Source organism: Chelonia mydas, chromosome 8 (genome assembly GCF_015237465.2).
Source record: "Chelonia mydas isolate rCheMyd1 chromosome 8, rCheMyd1.pri.v2, whole genome shotgun sequence".
NCBI classification, from domain to species: domain Eukaryota; kingdom Metazoa; phylum Chordata; order Testudines; family Cheloniidae; genus Chelonia; species Chelonia mydas.
Window position 1 is genome coordinate 9,679,179 of NC_057854.1, and position 16,321 is coordinate 9,695,499.

The 16,321-nt window shown below is 45.4% G+C and overlaps 1 protein-coding gene across 5 annotated transcripts in view; it reads left to right on the forward strand.

The window, feature by feature from the left end:
* KLHL3 (kelch like family member 3) overlaps positions 1-16,321 on the forward strand; it is a 70,934-nt gene that overhangs the window by 12,705 nt on the left and 41,908 nt on the right. For 4 of the 5 annotated variants that reach the window (XM_007053589.4, XM_043520737.1, XM_043520736.1 and 1 more), the window contains 2 exons: positions 1,440-1,546; positions 9,194-9,315. In XM_007053589.4, the coding sequence (XP_007053651.2) occupies positions 1,440-1,546; positions 9,194-9,315 (229 nt within the window). The remainder of the gene's footprint in view (positions 1-1,439; positions 1,547-9,193; positions 9,316-16,321) is intronic. The other variant, XM_037907327.2, reaches the window with a different exon arrangement.

The following is a 16,321-nucleotide window of genomic DNA, read 5'->3' on the forward strand; positions in this document are numbered from 1 at the left end:
TAATCCCTTACAGAAAGTCTAGATTTAAACTCTCTGGGGGGTAGTGAGACCTCTAACCTATTGACTACGAGTTAGTTGCTTGGCACATTCGTCTTCTAAATGTAAATGGAAAACTCATTTGCATGAAATACACTTTTTAGATGATAGGATCCCAGAGAGGGACTAAACTGGATTCCTTCTTGATAGACTGAAGTGAATGATCTCCAAAGCCTGCACTGTATTTTGCTCACATAAAAGCTCCCTTTACCACCACTACCCCATCAGAGCTGGTATAAATATGGAACACACAGTCTCTTATCTATTTCTAGGTGTTGTCTTTCCTGTATGTTTCCAGCTGTAATTTTCAGCATTTTGGGAGTCATTTTATTAAGTATCACAAAATACAGGGGACGTACCTAGTCTATTAGAAGGCTAAATGTGTTTTTTGTTTGATATGGGGTTTTCTAAAGCAAAAGCGCAATAAGCTATATAGAAGAGAAAGTGACATCTGGATTTGTAGACCCTGATCTTTTTTCCTAATGTGACCCCGTCAATGAGCACCCTTATTCTGCATTTAGGTGCTTAAATAGGGACTAGGTATTTTATAATACTGAGCACTTACAATATACAAACATCAATTAACAAATCCTCAAAGGAGAGATCTGAGAGGGAGATAAAAATGGGCACAGAGTCATGAAAAACTTACCCAAAGCCAAGCTGTGAGTGAGTGGCAGAACTGGGGCTGACTCCATGCTGACTCGTGCGTTAAACTCAGTCATCAAGGTGAATAGCAGACTTCAGTGAGTGAGTGCACTTTGTGGTGATGCTCTTGAGAATGACGCAAGGAACCCTTTGTGTGCCATTCAGCCTTGAGGAATACGCTTTGTTTGTTCATGTGCTGTAGCATCAAACCTTCTTTCTCTACCAGGCCTGTTGTGTCATGTGGGAAAAAAAGGAACTCTATCCCCTTTTATCCCACCTCCCTCCCAAGGCTGTGGAGAGATGAAAGCTGCAGCATCCCCTACTGCTCTATGGGGGAAAAGTGGGTGGCAGATGGATGTAGTGACAGAGCTGCTAGGTGGCTCCTTTGTCCCTTTCCCAGGCTGCTTTATGATTGGAGATGGAGACAATCTAAACTTCGGGGTTCAGGACCCTGTGGCCAGCCTCCCAAATCCTTCCTTTTGTAGAACAGAATGTGTCCAGTTCTATTGCAGGCAGGGATCTCTGCCGCTTTGGCTGGGAGCAGGATATGCTCCATAAAGAAAAGTTAATAGGGGCTGGTTGTCTCCTTGTGTTTCAACCTTCGACTGAGACTCCAGCAATTGTCAGATCTTGCTGGATTATTCAGGTCACTTGTTTGTGACGTAGGAACTCTGCTCATTTTTCCAAAGGTATTTACAGAGGGCCCTTTGCATGGCCAGATGTTCTGAAACCATGTTGTCTTCTCTGGTGTTTTCCAGCAAGCGGCTCCTCTGTGATGTGGTGATTGTTGCTGAAGCCGTTGAGATGGAAGCCCATCGCGTTGTCCTAGCAGCCTGCAGCCCCTATTTTTGTGCAATGTTTACAGGTACTTTTCTGCCTCCAAACAAAGTTCTGTGGTTGAGTGTGCTCTGCAGAATCCAAGACGCACACAGTTATGTCTTCACGATAGACCTGCTGCAGATGGTGTGGGCTCGGGGCTGTATGAAGGTCTTTTCGTGGAAGAGAAGAAATGTAGTAAAGTCTGTAGCTGCTTATACCAATGAATGTATTGGCTAAATCCCCTTTGGACAGGGGACCTTGTCTTGTGCAGGTTTGAGGACACTGGCAGCACTTGGTAAAAGTTGGATGCCACCGTATGTGTCCCTCCCATGGGAGATCTGTGCTGTGTGGGACACAGAAGGAATTGTATGTGGGTTGGCAGATAGCATTTGAAGTGAGATGTTTGATTTTTCTAGACCAGAATTTGGGGTGTTAAAGCATGTTTTTTATTTATTTATATCAAGAATTTATACAGTGCTGTAAAGTTGCATGTTACATTGCTCACACGTCCCCCCACAGAAGTCCCTGTCTCAGAGCTTACAATCCAAAGGCCTTGTCCTACAAACACTTGAACACAAGGGATGGACGTGTTCCGAAATGTTCAGCCTTGGTTTAATTCTGCTCCCACTGAAGCAAATGGTAGAAGTCTTGTTGACTCCAGGGGCAGCACTCAGACCAAGGCTTTGGAAACCCCGTCCTTGATTATAGGATTATAATTCAAAATGATCTGGACAAACTGGAGAAATGGTCTGAAGTAACTAGGGTGAAATTCAATAAGGACAAATGCAAAGTACTCCACTTAGGAAGGAGCAGTCGATTGCGAACACACAAAATGGGAAATGACTGCCTAGGAAGGACTACTGCGGAAACGGATCTGGGGGTCATAGCGGACCACAAGCTAAATATGAGTCAACAGTGTAACACTGTTGCCAAAAAAAAAAAAAAAAAAAAGGAACATCATTCTGGGATGTATTAGCAGGACTGTTGTAATCAAAACACGAAAAGTAATTCTTCTGCTCTACTCCACGCTGATTAGGCCTCAACTGGAGCATTGTGTCCAGTTCTGGGTGCCACATTTCAGGAAGGATGTGGACAAATTGGAGGAAGTCCAGCGAAGAGCAACAAAAATGATAAAGCTCTAGAAAACATGACCTGTGAGGGAAGATTGAAAAATTGGGTTTGTTTAGTTTGAAGAAGAGGAGACTGAGAGGGGACATGAGAACAGTTTTCAAGTACGCAAAAGGTTGTTACAAGGAGGAGGGTGAAAAATTGTTCTCGTTAACCTCTGGGGATAGGACAAGAAGCAATGGGCTGAAATTGCAGCAAGGGAGGTTTAGGTTGGACATTAGGAAAAAAATTCCCAACTGTGAGGGTGCTTAAGCACTGGAATAAATTGCCTAAGGAGGTTGTGGAATGTCCATCACTGGCGATTTTTAAGAGCATGTTGGACAAACACCTGTCAGGGATGGTTTAGATCAGGGGCAGGCAAACTTTCTGGCCTGAGGGCCGCATCGGGTTTTGGAAATTGTATGGAGAGCCGGTTAGGGGAGGAGGTCGTGGCCCGGCCCCCACCTCCTATCTGGCCCCCCACCCCTGGGACTCCTGCCCCATCCACACCCCCCGGCTCCCTGTCCCCTGACTGCCCCCGGATCCCTGCCCCTAACTGCCCCCCGCCACCCCATCCAACCTCTCCTCTCATTCCTGACTGCCCCCCCGGGACCGCTGCCCCATCCTGCCCCCCCCCCCCCCCCGGGACCCCTGTCCCCATTCAACCCCCTGTTCCCGCCCAACCCTGATCCACTCCTCTGCCCTCTATCCAACCCCCCCGCTCCGTGCCCCCTTACCGCGCTGCCTGGAGGCGCTACAGACATGCTGCCTGGCTGGAAACGGGCCACGCCGCCGCCGCCACCGTGCGGCACAGAGCACCGCGTCAGGCCGGGCTCGGCAGCTACACTGCCTCAGGAGCTCACAGTCCCGCTGCCCAGAGCACTGCGCCGGCGGCGGAGTGAGCTGAGGCTGCGGAGGAGGGGGAACAGTAGGGGAGGGGCCGGGGGGGCGAGCCTCCCTTGCCAGGGCCGGGCTGGATGTGGCCCCCGGGCCGTAGTTTGCCCACCTCTGGTCTAGATAATGCTTAGTCCTGCCATGAGTTCAGGGGGCTGGACTAGACCTCTCGAGGTCCCTTCCAGTCCTATGATTCTGTGTAAGCAAAACTACACACACACTTCAGCGTTGGCAAGATTAGGTCTTATGTTAAGACAAAAAGGTCAAGAAGAGCGGAACAAGGTTCTGAGGACAGGGATGGAATATTTCCACCTAACTCAACTGAAGACTCAGCCTGGTAGCTCAGCTGGAAGACACCTGCACTGCAGTACCGTCTCTGCTCCCAAGCCCCTTGGCCATGCATATTGAATTTCCATTGGCAAATCTTTGCTCCCACCTGACAAATCATATCTGTGCCTCCAACAAATCAGTTATACCCCCAAACAATGCTGCCCCCTTCAAAAAATTTCAATCAATATTGCTACCCCGCCCAACTCTACCTCTTTGCAGGGCTCTGCAACTGTTGACCCTCCTCCTGTTGCTGTCCTGAGTACATAGGAGACCTTTGACTACCCTCTCCACCTGGGCCATCTGCTCTTTTCTCCTCTTCTTAAAGGAGCAGCTGCCAGGAGGCCACACTGTTCCCTCCCTCACATTCCCTTCCTGAAAAAGAGCCAACAAACCCAAATTCTCAGTAATAAAACAGATTGGATTTTAAGGTCTCCTGAACGACTCTTGTGATAGCTTAACTTCAGCCCAATGCATTATGTGAGAAATCCAATTTGGGGAACGTTCTGTGATACTCCTTGATTTGTGGTCACCAAAGCGTTGGAGGATGGTCAAAAGAGAGCTGAGAGCTGGGAGAGCTACTGTTTTGTGTCTCTACGTGGATGCTCCCTCCTTAAAAGGGGCTTAGATTGACCCTGTTTCTGTCAGTTTTATTGGAAGAGTTCAACTCTTTGCTAATCATCATCTGCAAAATGTGTTTTCTTTGTCGTGACTTACAAGCTATAGCAGAGCCAGGCAGTGTTTGTGCCAAAAAGAATGTGGTCCTAACTGAATGGGAAAAGGGGGGATGCAACTGTGAGTTCATGTGCTGGGCTTGGTGTTCTGCCGGGATTGCATATATCGGTGGCTTTTGGCATATGGGAAGTAGAAGGTGCATTCACTTAAAAAATAAATTGATGGTTGACGTTGTGGGATATATGTCTGTATAAGCAGGAGTGCATTGGTAGGTACTTTACATTTGCCAGGAAGTTTTTTCTTCGTAAGGCTGAGAAATCTAAGCTATTAAGAATCTAGAGAGCTGAGACAGTATCTTGGGACTGGATGTTAGCGATAATAATAATGCCGCTATGTGTAAGGGGCAAAGCAGGAAGGCATACTCTGTGAGAGTATTTGTTACTGTTTGTGGTAGTTATTACACCAGCCAACAAGAGCACAGCCCTGGAGAAGCCTCTGATCCTTAGAGGTCACGTCTGCCTGAAACCAGCCACCATGATTAACTGGCATTAATAAGGGCAGGTAGACTTTGTTGCTGTTCCAATTCTGGAATTCTGTGAGGCCCAGTAATGCTCGGATCTGAAAGTTAAATAGTAACCATCTAACCACAATCGTGTGACTTTTTTTTGTAAACTACCTTTGGCTATAGTTCTAACGATTACTGTTTGCTGCTGCTCTGGTTGTAAAACAAGTTGAGCGCTAGGTCACTATCTCCTCTCCTCTCTGTTTAGGGCTGGCTGTTCCCATATTCTGGGAACAAGTTCTGGGTCTCCCTATTGCAAGGTCAGAAGTACTTCTCTGTACCTCAGCATTGTTTCACTTTGTGGAGAGTGATCCTTTACAAAAATAAGCTGAATATTCTTCATTTTTTTTCTGTTACTGCTCAGAGATGAAACTTGACAGCAGTGGGGAAACTGAGCTCTTGTATTTATCCACAGGACCCGCACAGCATGAGCAGCAGCAGTAGCAAGCTGTTTGGGAGAGCCTCTAGTAGTATATGTCCTGCTTGGCCTGGAAGGGACCTCTTCTGGGGCAGAGAGATTTCACTCCAGGGGGAAAATCCCTGTGGCCGTGCCCATGAGGAAAGTGCTCATTGGGTTAGCTGGTAGAAAAGAAGACTGTGGGTAGACAAGCAGGAACCGAACGGAGACTAACAATTCATTTGCTTTGTGCGATCATCCCACTGCTGGTCAGCAACTCTCAGTGTAGACTTCTACTGGATTTGAACCAGTGACCTTGAGACGAAGGACTCCCTATGCCAGTGCCTTTAGCCAGCTGATCTCTTCTAGTTATGTATTTGTTTAAAACCAAGACTTTGAAGCTCTGGAATAAGCAGGCACATCGCCCACTGAAGGTCATGAGACTTATCCCTGCGAACTCCAGAGCTGAATTTGGAGCAGTGTTCCTAAACTGATTGCTTTCCCTTCATTATTTTTTAAAAGCACTTCCCATGGAGGCTTGATGGTTTTGTTTTGTTCTGCAAGGATGGTCATTATAATGTACAACATTTTGAAATAAAACAAAACCTGATCCACTCCAATAATGACTGCAAAAGCTGCAGTGATGTGATTGGAATGTTTGAGGCCGTTACTGCAGAACAGATTGTGTGTTTTGGGGTTTTGGAAGCACAGAAGTAGTCAGCAGCAATCCAGATCTTCTCTTCAGATCTTCGGCATCACTTCAGAATCTGCTCTCCTCTTTTTGTGTGTGAAAGGGCTGCCATTGTGTTTTCTGCCACACGTGTATTCTCCTCACAGGCAGTTTGAACAGATCCTTGGTTTAAAACCCCCTGCCACAAAAAAGAGCTAGAGCTATGAACCAGACAGTGTCCATGTGGAGCACAAGAAACATGGCGCAGGGCGGCCTGCAGTGCTCCGTGAACAAGGCAATATCAAAGATGGGAGAGAAGAACTGACTCCCCCACTGAGTTAATGCAGGCTAGAAAGAGCAATGGCATTGCAGTATATAGGACAGACAGTCATGTGTATTGAGGGGGTGTGCAAGGTACACGTAAGAAGTGCTTGCAGATGTGGGAGTAGTGGTTGCAAAGTCTACTCAGCAGCAAAAGGCAGCATGATCCAGTGGGTAGAGCACAGGACTGGGAGTCAGGAACACAACCCAGCTCTCCTGGCTTTGACACTGACCTGTTGCATGACCATAGGCAAGTCACTTTCCTTCCTACCTTTGTCTGTCTTGTCTATTTTGATTCTTTGGAGCAGGGCTTGGCTAATGTGCACAGTGCCTAGCACAGTGGGGCCCTGTTATCAGTTGTTGTCTGTCGGTATAGTGCTAATACAAATAATTTAAAGCACTGTTATTAATTAAGATCTGAAGCAAGCAAGGCTTGATTCTGGTTTGTCAAAGACTTTAGGATTTTTTTTTTTTTTTTTGAAAGGGTGTATGGGATGAGTTGAATTAATTCATCCAGTCATTCCGACACCTCCAAAGATGCCTTAGGAGATGCTATATTTGTACTGAATATGCATGCTTCGACTTGGATGGAAGCATTTATCACCCACTCCTATTATCCTGCTAACTTCCCTCCCCCGCCCCCCATTCCCTTTCAGCTCATAGTGTCCAGATGTTTCCTGGCTGGGAAGAAAAACAGGCATGTGAAAAGTGGTGCCTTCTGACCAGTGGAACAGGTTGGAGTGACCTGCTGGAGTGTGGAGGGGGTAGATGCTATCGCTGCAGCTCTACTTGCCCGGGCTATGGAGCTGAGCATAACGATCTAGAGATCTAGCAGAATGCAAACTGCAGCGTTAGCAGCTTGTGGGTGGGCGTGTGAGCCCACACAGTATGTATTTTTTGTTGGCTGTGTCTTATGAGTGCCACAAAGGGAGATGATGATCTCAGATCAGTCTCTCTGAGCTATTCGTGTATTGATCTCTGCATAAGTTCTTCTGACTCTGTCCTCTACCCCTCTTTTTTCAATAAACATATCAATGTCTGTGCTGAGTCTTTTGCTTGCTCTGAAGCACAGGTACAGGTTGTTACCATAGCACCCGGGAGACTTTTATGGACCATTCTGTAATATCCTTTTTTCAGGACGCTTCCTTCAGGTGGTGAGAATTCTTCTCTCTCTCTTCTTTTTTTTTTTTTTTTTTTTTTTTTTTTAAATCCCACTTGCTTTAAATACCACCAGGGATTTGATTTGACTTCACAGATGTGGGTCTTTTGCTTGTAAAGATGTCCCAGGTTCCTTTACGTGATCTTTATCATTGCGTTTTTTAATTCATTCAGTTCAACGCAAGGCTTTATTGGTTTTACTTAGGGTCCAGGTCCTGCTCATCTTACTCACACACAGCGTAGTTCATGTCACTTGTGTGAAGAAGCCAGAGCTAGGTGGTGTTCCCAGTGTCAGGATTTTGTTGAAACTTGGTTGCCTTTGTGTGTCTGTCTCACCCCAGGCCATGTGCTGTGCTCTTAGCATGTGGAGTTCTGTCATGTCATGTCAAAGATGACTTGGACATTTCCTTTACATACATGCAGCCTGTAACTGTTTTTCACAGAGGATGAGTGTAGAACTACTCCTCTTAATCCCACAGCAGCACTGAGTGACCGAATTTCTCAGTGTTGTGATTATTCGTATCCCAGTACAAGATCTGACAGTTGTTCAATTTCTCCTTTGTCTAACTTAATTGTTTTCTTCTATTGTTTTACTTCTGCTGCTGGAATTTGTTTTTCTTCCCTGGCTTATCATCAGCATTTTGAGAAAACCTGGAGGTGTAATGTCACTTTCTGCAACTGATCGTTAAAGGTGGCCTCAGGGATCCTTTCTTGCAACACCCACAGCTTTCTTTTGTTACTGAAATATACCTCCTTCCCACCTCCATTTCTAATTAAGCTCAAAGTCAGCTACACCGGGATATGCATGTGTAGGCTGTTGAGCAGACACAGGTTTGGTTTACCTCCAATGGAGTCTCTTGTTTGCCACTTTTTATATTTAAAAAAAAAGAAAAAGTTAACCTTAAATTTCCTTTGGCCTATCCCTCTGGATAGGACTGCCCCATTGGCTAAAAAAAAAAAATGCTAGCAAAGGAGTGGTGATTCCTGCAGAGATTTTCATAGTTTCCTAGTTTGTGCGAAGAGGCCCTCCGGAGATTCACCCATAATTAGTTCTTATAGCCTATCAAAGGACAACTTCTTTGTCATCTTCTGTGCTTATCCATGTATGAGAGTAATTAATTGTGTCCTATTGTTTTCTCATATACATTTGAGCCTGGGTGAATCTCAGGAGGTTGTCTTCATCCAAGCACCCAGCTCATGGGGAAATGTATTTGAACCAGGCCAATCTCTTCAGTCTGCAGAACTATGCTGGAAGCCTCAGGAGAAGATGCTGGGCATGCTGTTCTTGGGGTACCTCTCCCCCGTTGTAGTTCTTGGGCTGTGAAACAGTGCACACACACCCTGAGTGAAGGGCAGTCTCTCTTGTTGCCTCCTGATATCGCTCTCTGATGTTTAGAAGGTGGCACTAATGGACTTCTGCCAGTCATCCTCGACCTGCAGGGATAGCGACTGGGTTCAGGGCTTTCAATGTGTGTTTTAATTGGGGGTGGAGGGAGAGTTTCCACTGGGCATATGGGGCATTGAGGTGGAGGGGAGGAGAAAAGCAAACAAATACTGAATACCAATTTGAACTGAATTTCAGGAGACATGACTGAAAGTAAAGCAAAGAAGATTGAAATAAAAGACGTTGATGGGCAAACACTGAGTAAGCTGATTGATTACATCTATACAGCTGAAATAGAGGTCACGGAAGAGAACGTGCAGGTAAGCTGGGCTCAATAACTCCCGGAAACTGAAGGGGAAAAGCCTTCATGGCTTAAATCGCAGACTGAGGAACCATCAGCGTAACTGATGCCTGCAGGCTACACAAAATGAAGGGTAGAGTGTGACGCGTGCTACCTTTCTTTTCTGTATTGTTTTGAGGCACTTTACTGCTTTTTCCCCACACATAAGTCATGTTACATTTAGTCTTCATTTCATGTTCCTGTTATAAGACGAGAGAGACAAGGTGAGTGAGGTAATATCTTTTACTGGACCCACTTCTGTTGGTCAGAGAGACAAGCTTATGAGTTTACATGCTTGTCTCTCTGACCAACAGAAGTGGATCCAGTAAAAGATATTACCTGACCCACCTTATCTCTCTAATATCCTGGAACCGACATGAGTACAACACCACTGCATATGATAAGACTAGGCATTTGCCTTCCAAGAAGCTGTGCTAACTTGTCGGGTCAGTCTGGTGAAGGTCAAGATACGCTAAAACAAGCATAAGTGGGATGATGGTTCTTCAGGTCCCAATAGAAAACTCCTGTGGTGATTAGTTTTTAGTTCTTATGGGTAGTCATTTGGGTTGTGTGAAGCTTTGAGTAGAATGCAAATTTACAGCTAAAATCAGAGCTCGCATAGCCACTTCTAGTTCCTACTTCCTTCCTTTGTATTCTATCTAGACTTGAAGCTCTTTGGGGGAAGAACATTGGGTCTGATTCTGCTCTCACACTGGTATAAATCATGTGCATCTCGAAAGGAGTAATGCCAGTGTTAATCTGGTGGGGGAGCAGATTTGGGCTCCTTTGTACCAGTCTGTAAAGCACTTAGTACCCTATTGATGCTATACAGATAATAAAGAATACTAGTAAGCTGAGATGGGTGGAAGAGAGGGTTATTTTATATAGAACCTGCCAATACAAAATAAGAATTACAAACATGATTGAATTTTGGTTATAAAGTCCTGTTTTGGGGAGCTATTTGTAAAGAGAAGAGAGTCAGATTGATAGCGGTGATTGTGTGGAGTGGGAAATAGGCAGGGGACCATCAAGAGTAGAGAGGAAGTTACTGAATACAAGGAAAGCAAAACTATTTGGCAGCAGGGGGAAGAATCATTGACCGGGTGCAGTAGACTAGTATAGTCTGTAGGTAACACATGATGCTTAGGAGCGGGTATTTTTACTTTTCTCCTGTGTCTGTGTGGAAGATAGTGAAGGTGTCCAGTGCCTACATTTGTATTTATAGCAGAAGAGCAGCTGGTGGGAAGTGGGTCATTGAATTCCAGGAGGGGTTTTGGGATCTCTGACAGGTTTGGTTTCAATTGTTGTTGCTACTTGTTTAAAAATGGTAGACATAAGGCACGGCTACACTAGAGAGTTTACAGCCGCTATAAGCTCTCCGATGTAGCCACTCTAAGCTGATGGGAGAGAGCTCTTCTGTCTGCTTAACTCCTCCAGCCCCCACGAGTGCCCATAACTTTGTCGGTGGGAGAAGCACCGTGCACACCTGCACGTACGTTAGTATAACTTCTGTCTCTCAGAGGGGTGGTTTATTCACACCCCTGAGCGATATAAATTATGCTGGCATAAGCTGCAGTGTAGACATAGCCTTAGTTTCAACCATCTTCCTTTTCTGAATGATTCTGAAATTGGACAAGGCATACGCAGTTCATCTCCACAGGATGGAGTGAAAAATGAGCACGAGAGAGAGTGCTGGGAAATACTACAGTGTGTGTTTTAAATTGTCTTTATTCGAAAATGCGAGATTAGAGGGAGCAGCAAGAAGCCCTTTAAGAATCTGTCTTCAGGTGGTGATGTTCTTGATGCAAGTGAGATGGCCACTAGCTTTGTCCAATCCCTTAGGACTTGGGGAAACAAGGGTTTGAGTGCTTATTTTGCCACTGACTTCCTGCCTGACCATGGGCAAATCACCTAGTCTCTTGCCTCAGTTCCCCATCTGTAAAATGGGGAAAATAGCACTTCACTACTTCACAGGGGTGTTACAAGGATCAATATGTTAAAGATTGTGAGGTGCTCAGATACAACGTTAATGGGGGACATAAAAGAGCCTTGGATGGCTCCAAAATAATGTGTATTGGGAAATGTTCTCTCTCCTGAATCTCTAGGAGCTTGCATCTCATGCGAAGAGATATAGCTTACACATTGCCAAGACTGGTCTGTCTGTCTTATGGTAAACATCAAGAGGTTCAGATTGTATGTCTCCTCTAGCCAAACGCTGGCTCACGGGAACTGAACAGAGGCTAGTGTCTTCCTAATAGAACCCAACTACTGCCTTTGCTTTAAAGCTCTGTGGTGGAACAAATAGTTGAAGTAAGAGCCCTTTCTATACTCTTTCAAAGATGTATGCAGTCAAACTAGTTCAAACCCAAGTGGACAGAGGCCTAGAAAAGTCCAATAGGAATAGAGATGTTTGCATGATCTAAATAAAACAAACCCCAGACAGCTTCACCCCCGTGTGACTTATTTAAACATCACCCTGCTCCCTTTTGAAAGCCCAGAATTATGTTAATACAAGAAACTGCATTAACTTAAAGAAAGTGAAACCCATTATAAACAAAGATGAAACTGACTAGTCTGTTTCAATATCCAAGTTGATATTGTTTTGGAAATGTCTTATAGAATTTAACTTAATTTTATATTGAAACCAATAGAATAGAAATTACTCTTCAACACTGACAGCAATGCACAGAGAATGATCTCCTTTTCCCTGATCTCCTTTTTTTAACCATTCTACAGAACATAATGAACAGTTCTATTCCTCCCATAGAGCCTGTGATGGCTCTAGAAAGGAGATCATTCTTTGTCTCTTTCTCTTTGCATAGCTAGCCAAAGAAGTTCAGACAGCATGAATGATGAAGAGTAAGACTGTTAATGTCTCAGGTGTATCTACTAAAAAAGAGTGAGGAATTTTTTTATACTGATGCTCATTACAGAGAACGGATTGGGGGAAAATCCCCCTGCCATGCAACAATCTGAGGAAATCCTCACCTGGGGTTTCCTCCCTGCTGCCTCTTGCTGTAATGTGGTGTGAGTTTTTGTTCTTCCCTCCCTTTATGGGGTGTGTGCGTGTAAGCTGGCCCCAAGGAATTTGCAGGAACCTGCGATTATTGTGGGTCCAGTTCAGTCTATGGGTGCTTACATACATCCCCTTTTGGCTTCATTGGAAGCTGCCTGTGTGCCTCTGAGCAGAGCCTGCTGCCCAGTGTATTCTAGTTACATGGCTTGGTAGAACCCTGAAAATCTGGCTGTTCCGGCAGGCTGTTGGCATGCCAATTATGTGGATTTCCCAGGTAAGAGAAGACTTCAAGTGGTAGCTGAAATTAATGTCTCTCCAGTGGCTTTCCATTGCTCGCATCTAAGCTGCTTGCTCAGTAAAGAGTTACAGGGAACAAAGGCCAGCTGCTGACAAAGGCTCAAAGCCACTTCCCCCTAGTGGAGATGAAGTCAAGGTAGAGAATTAAAGTGCTGCCAGGTTTCTGAAGAAGCTTCTGGTGCTGTGAGCTTGATGAGAGTTTATTTGAACATAAATGGGCCCAGGAGGGGGCATTAGAGCAGTTCTGCTTTGCTGAGCCAGCACTAGTTCACTGTGGTGATGGAACAATTTTTGTAGTGGAGGTGCTGAAGGTGGAAACCATGTATTTGGGTGGTTGTTACTACTTCAAACCAGCACCCCTGGTTCCAACGCCTATGGTAGTGCAGATATTTGGAAGGAGACATAGCTCTGTCAGCCTCACGAGGGCCGGACCAGTGAAGTGCCATTAGCATGGGGCTCCCACAAAAATTGTCCCCCTCAGCCTGTGCCTTGGCCTTAGGGTGTGTATGTTGCAGAGAGAAGAGCAAGGGACGGTAAAAAGGGACTTGATTGGGTTCCTGTTTAAACAAAACCACAGAACCAGGGAGGGAGGGAGGCAGTGCAACATTATATCCGGTGCGTGTTCTGGAAATGCCTGTCCTGTATTTGTTGCACAGTGACCAGCTTGTGTAACCTTGGGTGGGCATGGAAACTCAAAGGGGCTGGGATTATCCTCTCCATGGAAACTCTTCTGAAAATACCTCATTCCTGGAGCAATCTGGACTTCACCAAATCCTCCCCGCTCAAATAAATGTTGCTCTTCAAGTGTCTTCGTGAGTTCCAAGGATAGGTAAATCTTTTTTGGCAGGGATGCTGTGGCAGTGCCCAGAGAAGAGGTGACTCCATCAGATGCAGGGATATTACTCCAAAAATCTTCCATTCCATTTGGTGATGGAACGTTAATGCAGGACCCCCTGAGAGACCCCCTACAGCACGTCACTGGGAAGAGATCCTTAACAGAGCTGCTTAATTACCTGCATGCATCCAAGAAATTACCATCCTAATTGAGCAAGTAATTGTCAATAAGTATCATTAGGATAAACTGGTTCCCTGGGAATGGGCTCATTGAGCTGATCCCACAATTAAACCCTTCCCAGTTAGGTGCAGGATGCTGTGTTTGAGTGCCTCCCTGTGCACTCATTGCATGAAGTAAGTGTGTGTGTGTGTGTGTGGTGTTTGTAGAATGAAAAATGTCCGAGAATCCAAGGCATAAGGGGAAATAGCTGGGGACTCCCCTGGTTTTTAAAAACCTTTACAAATAAATGTGGTCTGCAAAATGTAATTGAAAACCTTCCGTAAACTCTGCAGCATTTTGGAGCCTTCAGAGATTGCACCCTTTTACCCAGCACATCTCTGGCAACGCTGGAAACTGTTGTTAAACAACAACTTTGGCATACAGGAAAGCTGTGGATGAGGCAGAGAGAGTCCTTCAGCATAGGGCTTGTCTACACTACCCGCTGGATCTGCGGGCAGCGATCGATCCAGTGGGGGTCGATTTATCACATCTTATATAGATGTGATAAATTGACCGCTGAACATTCTCTCCCCTCGACTCCGGTACTCCACCACAACGAGAAGTGCAAGCAGACTCGACAGGAGAGCGCCAGCTGTCAGCTTCAGCTATTCACATAGCTGAAGTTGTGTATCTTAGATCGACCCCGCACGGTAGTGTGGACAAGCCCAGTGTGTTAAGGAAGTCTGATTAAAATCTGTGTTCTCCTTGCTACAGGAGATATTCTTGATTTACATTTGTGTCTAATGGAGTACCAAAGAGACCTCCTTAATATCCCTCTGCTGTGGCTGTTCAGTTTTAACAGGACCCAAACTGGGGTTCCCCCCAATCCCTTAGGAAGGATTAGAGGCCAGTATCGTCAGATGGGAGATGGACAAGGAACGGAAACTCGTAGCACCTTAAAAACTATAGTGTGGGTTTTGCAGTCACAGTCTGATGTGGTTTGTTGCACGCTCTCTCAGCTGTTTGCCAACAGACACAGTTAGCCATTCTACAATATAAAGTTCGGGAAGGAATATTTTTGGGGAGTGGAGTTGATGCCTCCGCACTTTATTTCATGTCCACCTGTTTTTTCTCTCCCTCCTTTTCTCTGGCTGTTCCTCTCCTTGTTTCTCCACACGGAGATGTTACCGTGTGTCTGTTTGGTTTGTGCCAGGGTCACCCGTATGGAAGCATTTCACCTGCAGTGCTGCTGCCGTATTTTCCCCTGGGGAAAGCGTTTAAATGCGGGAGCTGGTCTTCATTCCCAGCTGCTAGTGCTGGTTGGACATCATTTGGAGAGCGGGGCAATAAGGCAAATTCTCTCTCTTAGACAAACCAGAGAAATCAAAGGAAGCTGAATGTAGCTTCCTCTGTCCCATGGGCCATTGGCAGATGCTCATCTAACAGCACAGTGTTTTCATCTGCCTTCCACATGGAGGATCCATGTACTTCTGTGTCTCAAACTATGTAGAAAACTTTCCAGGAAGAGGCTTCAGGGAAACAGCAGCACTTCAGGATGTCTGTTCGGGAAGCAGCCTTCAGTCCTCTGCTGATATGCAGAGTACCTTTTGTTAATGAGGATGTGTGGTTTGTCAGGGGAGGGTTACAATGCCCGATCTACATCTTTGTCTCAGACCTGCCCCCTCAACGTATCGTGGGCTGTCTAGCTCTACCTCATTGTTTGCTTCTATCATATTTATCTGGCCCTCATTACTGTTGCATCTGAGTTACTCCCAGTATTTAATGTATTTTTGCTCTCAACACCCTTGTGTGACAGGACAGTGCTACTATCCCCGTATGACTGAGGATAAACTCAGTCTTTGTGCCTAATTGACTTTCCTGAGATCACGCAGGAGGTCTCTGGCAGAACATGGAATGGAACCCAGGTCTCCCACAGCCAAGGCTAGTGCCCTAACCACTGGGCCATACTTCCTTTCAACTGCAGCAATCAATATAAATGTGTTCACACCTTCTGACGTTCAGAAACTGTTCCCAAACCAGCTGTGACCTCAGCCAAACATTTAAAAAAATACAATCCCTTGCAAATAGTGTTCAGCAAAACGAGAATCTGAGAACCAGCTACAGCAGCTGCCGAGATCTGGATATTGCAGCTTATAACCATGTATCCGATTCCAGATATAAGTCATCCCAATAGAGAATTTCAGTAGTAAATGTAGCACAGGTTTTGATGTAACTTTCAAAGGAAGACTCAAGTTTTAGCCAGGAAGCTGATGTAGCTGAGAAACCAGATTAGCATTTGCTGTCTAAATTGCATCCAGCAACTTGAATTTAAGCATTAAGAGCCAAATTCTGATGCAGTTGAAATAGATGGCAAAAACTTGCGTGGATCATAGTGGAATTGAGATTTAGCCAGGGTATGTGATTAGGCAGGGCATTTCCTCCTGTTATTTCTACAGGAAACATACACAGTGCTAACGGATATCCTTAGCTGGGTTTTCATGTTCTCTGGTAAAAACAAGACTGGTAGAGAAGCACACAACTGAGAAAAGAGAGAGTGACAACCCACTTATCTGTTGATACACTATATTTTTTTCTCTCTCTCTCTCTCTCTTTAAGCATTAGGTAATGATGCCTCTTTTCCATGCAGCAGGCCAAATGCTTATGTCCTGGGGAATTGTT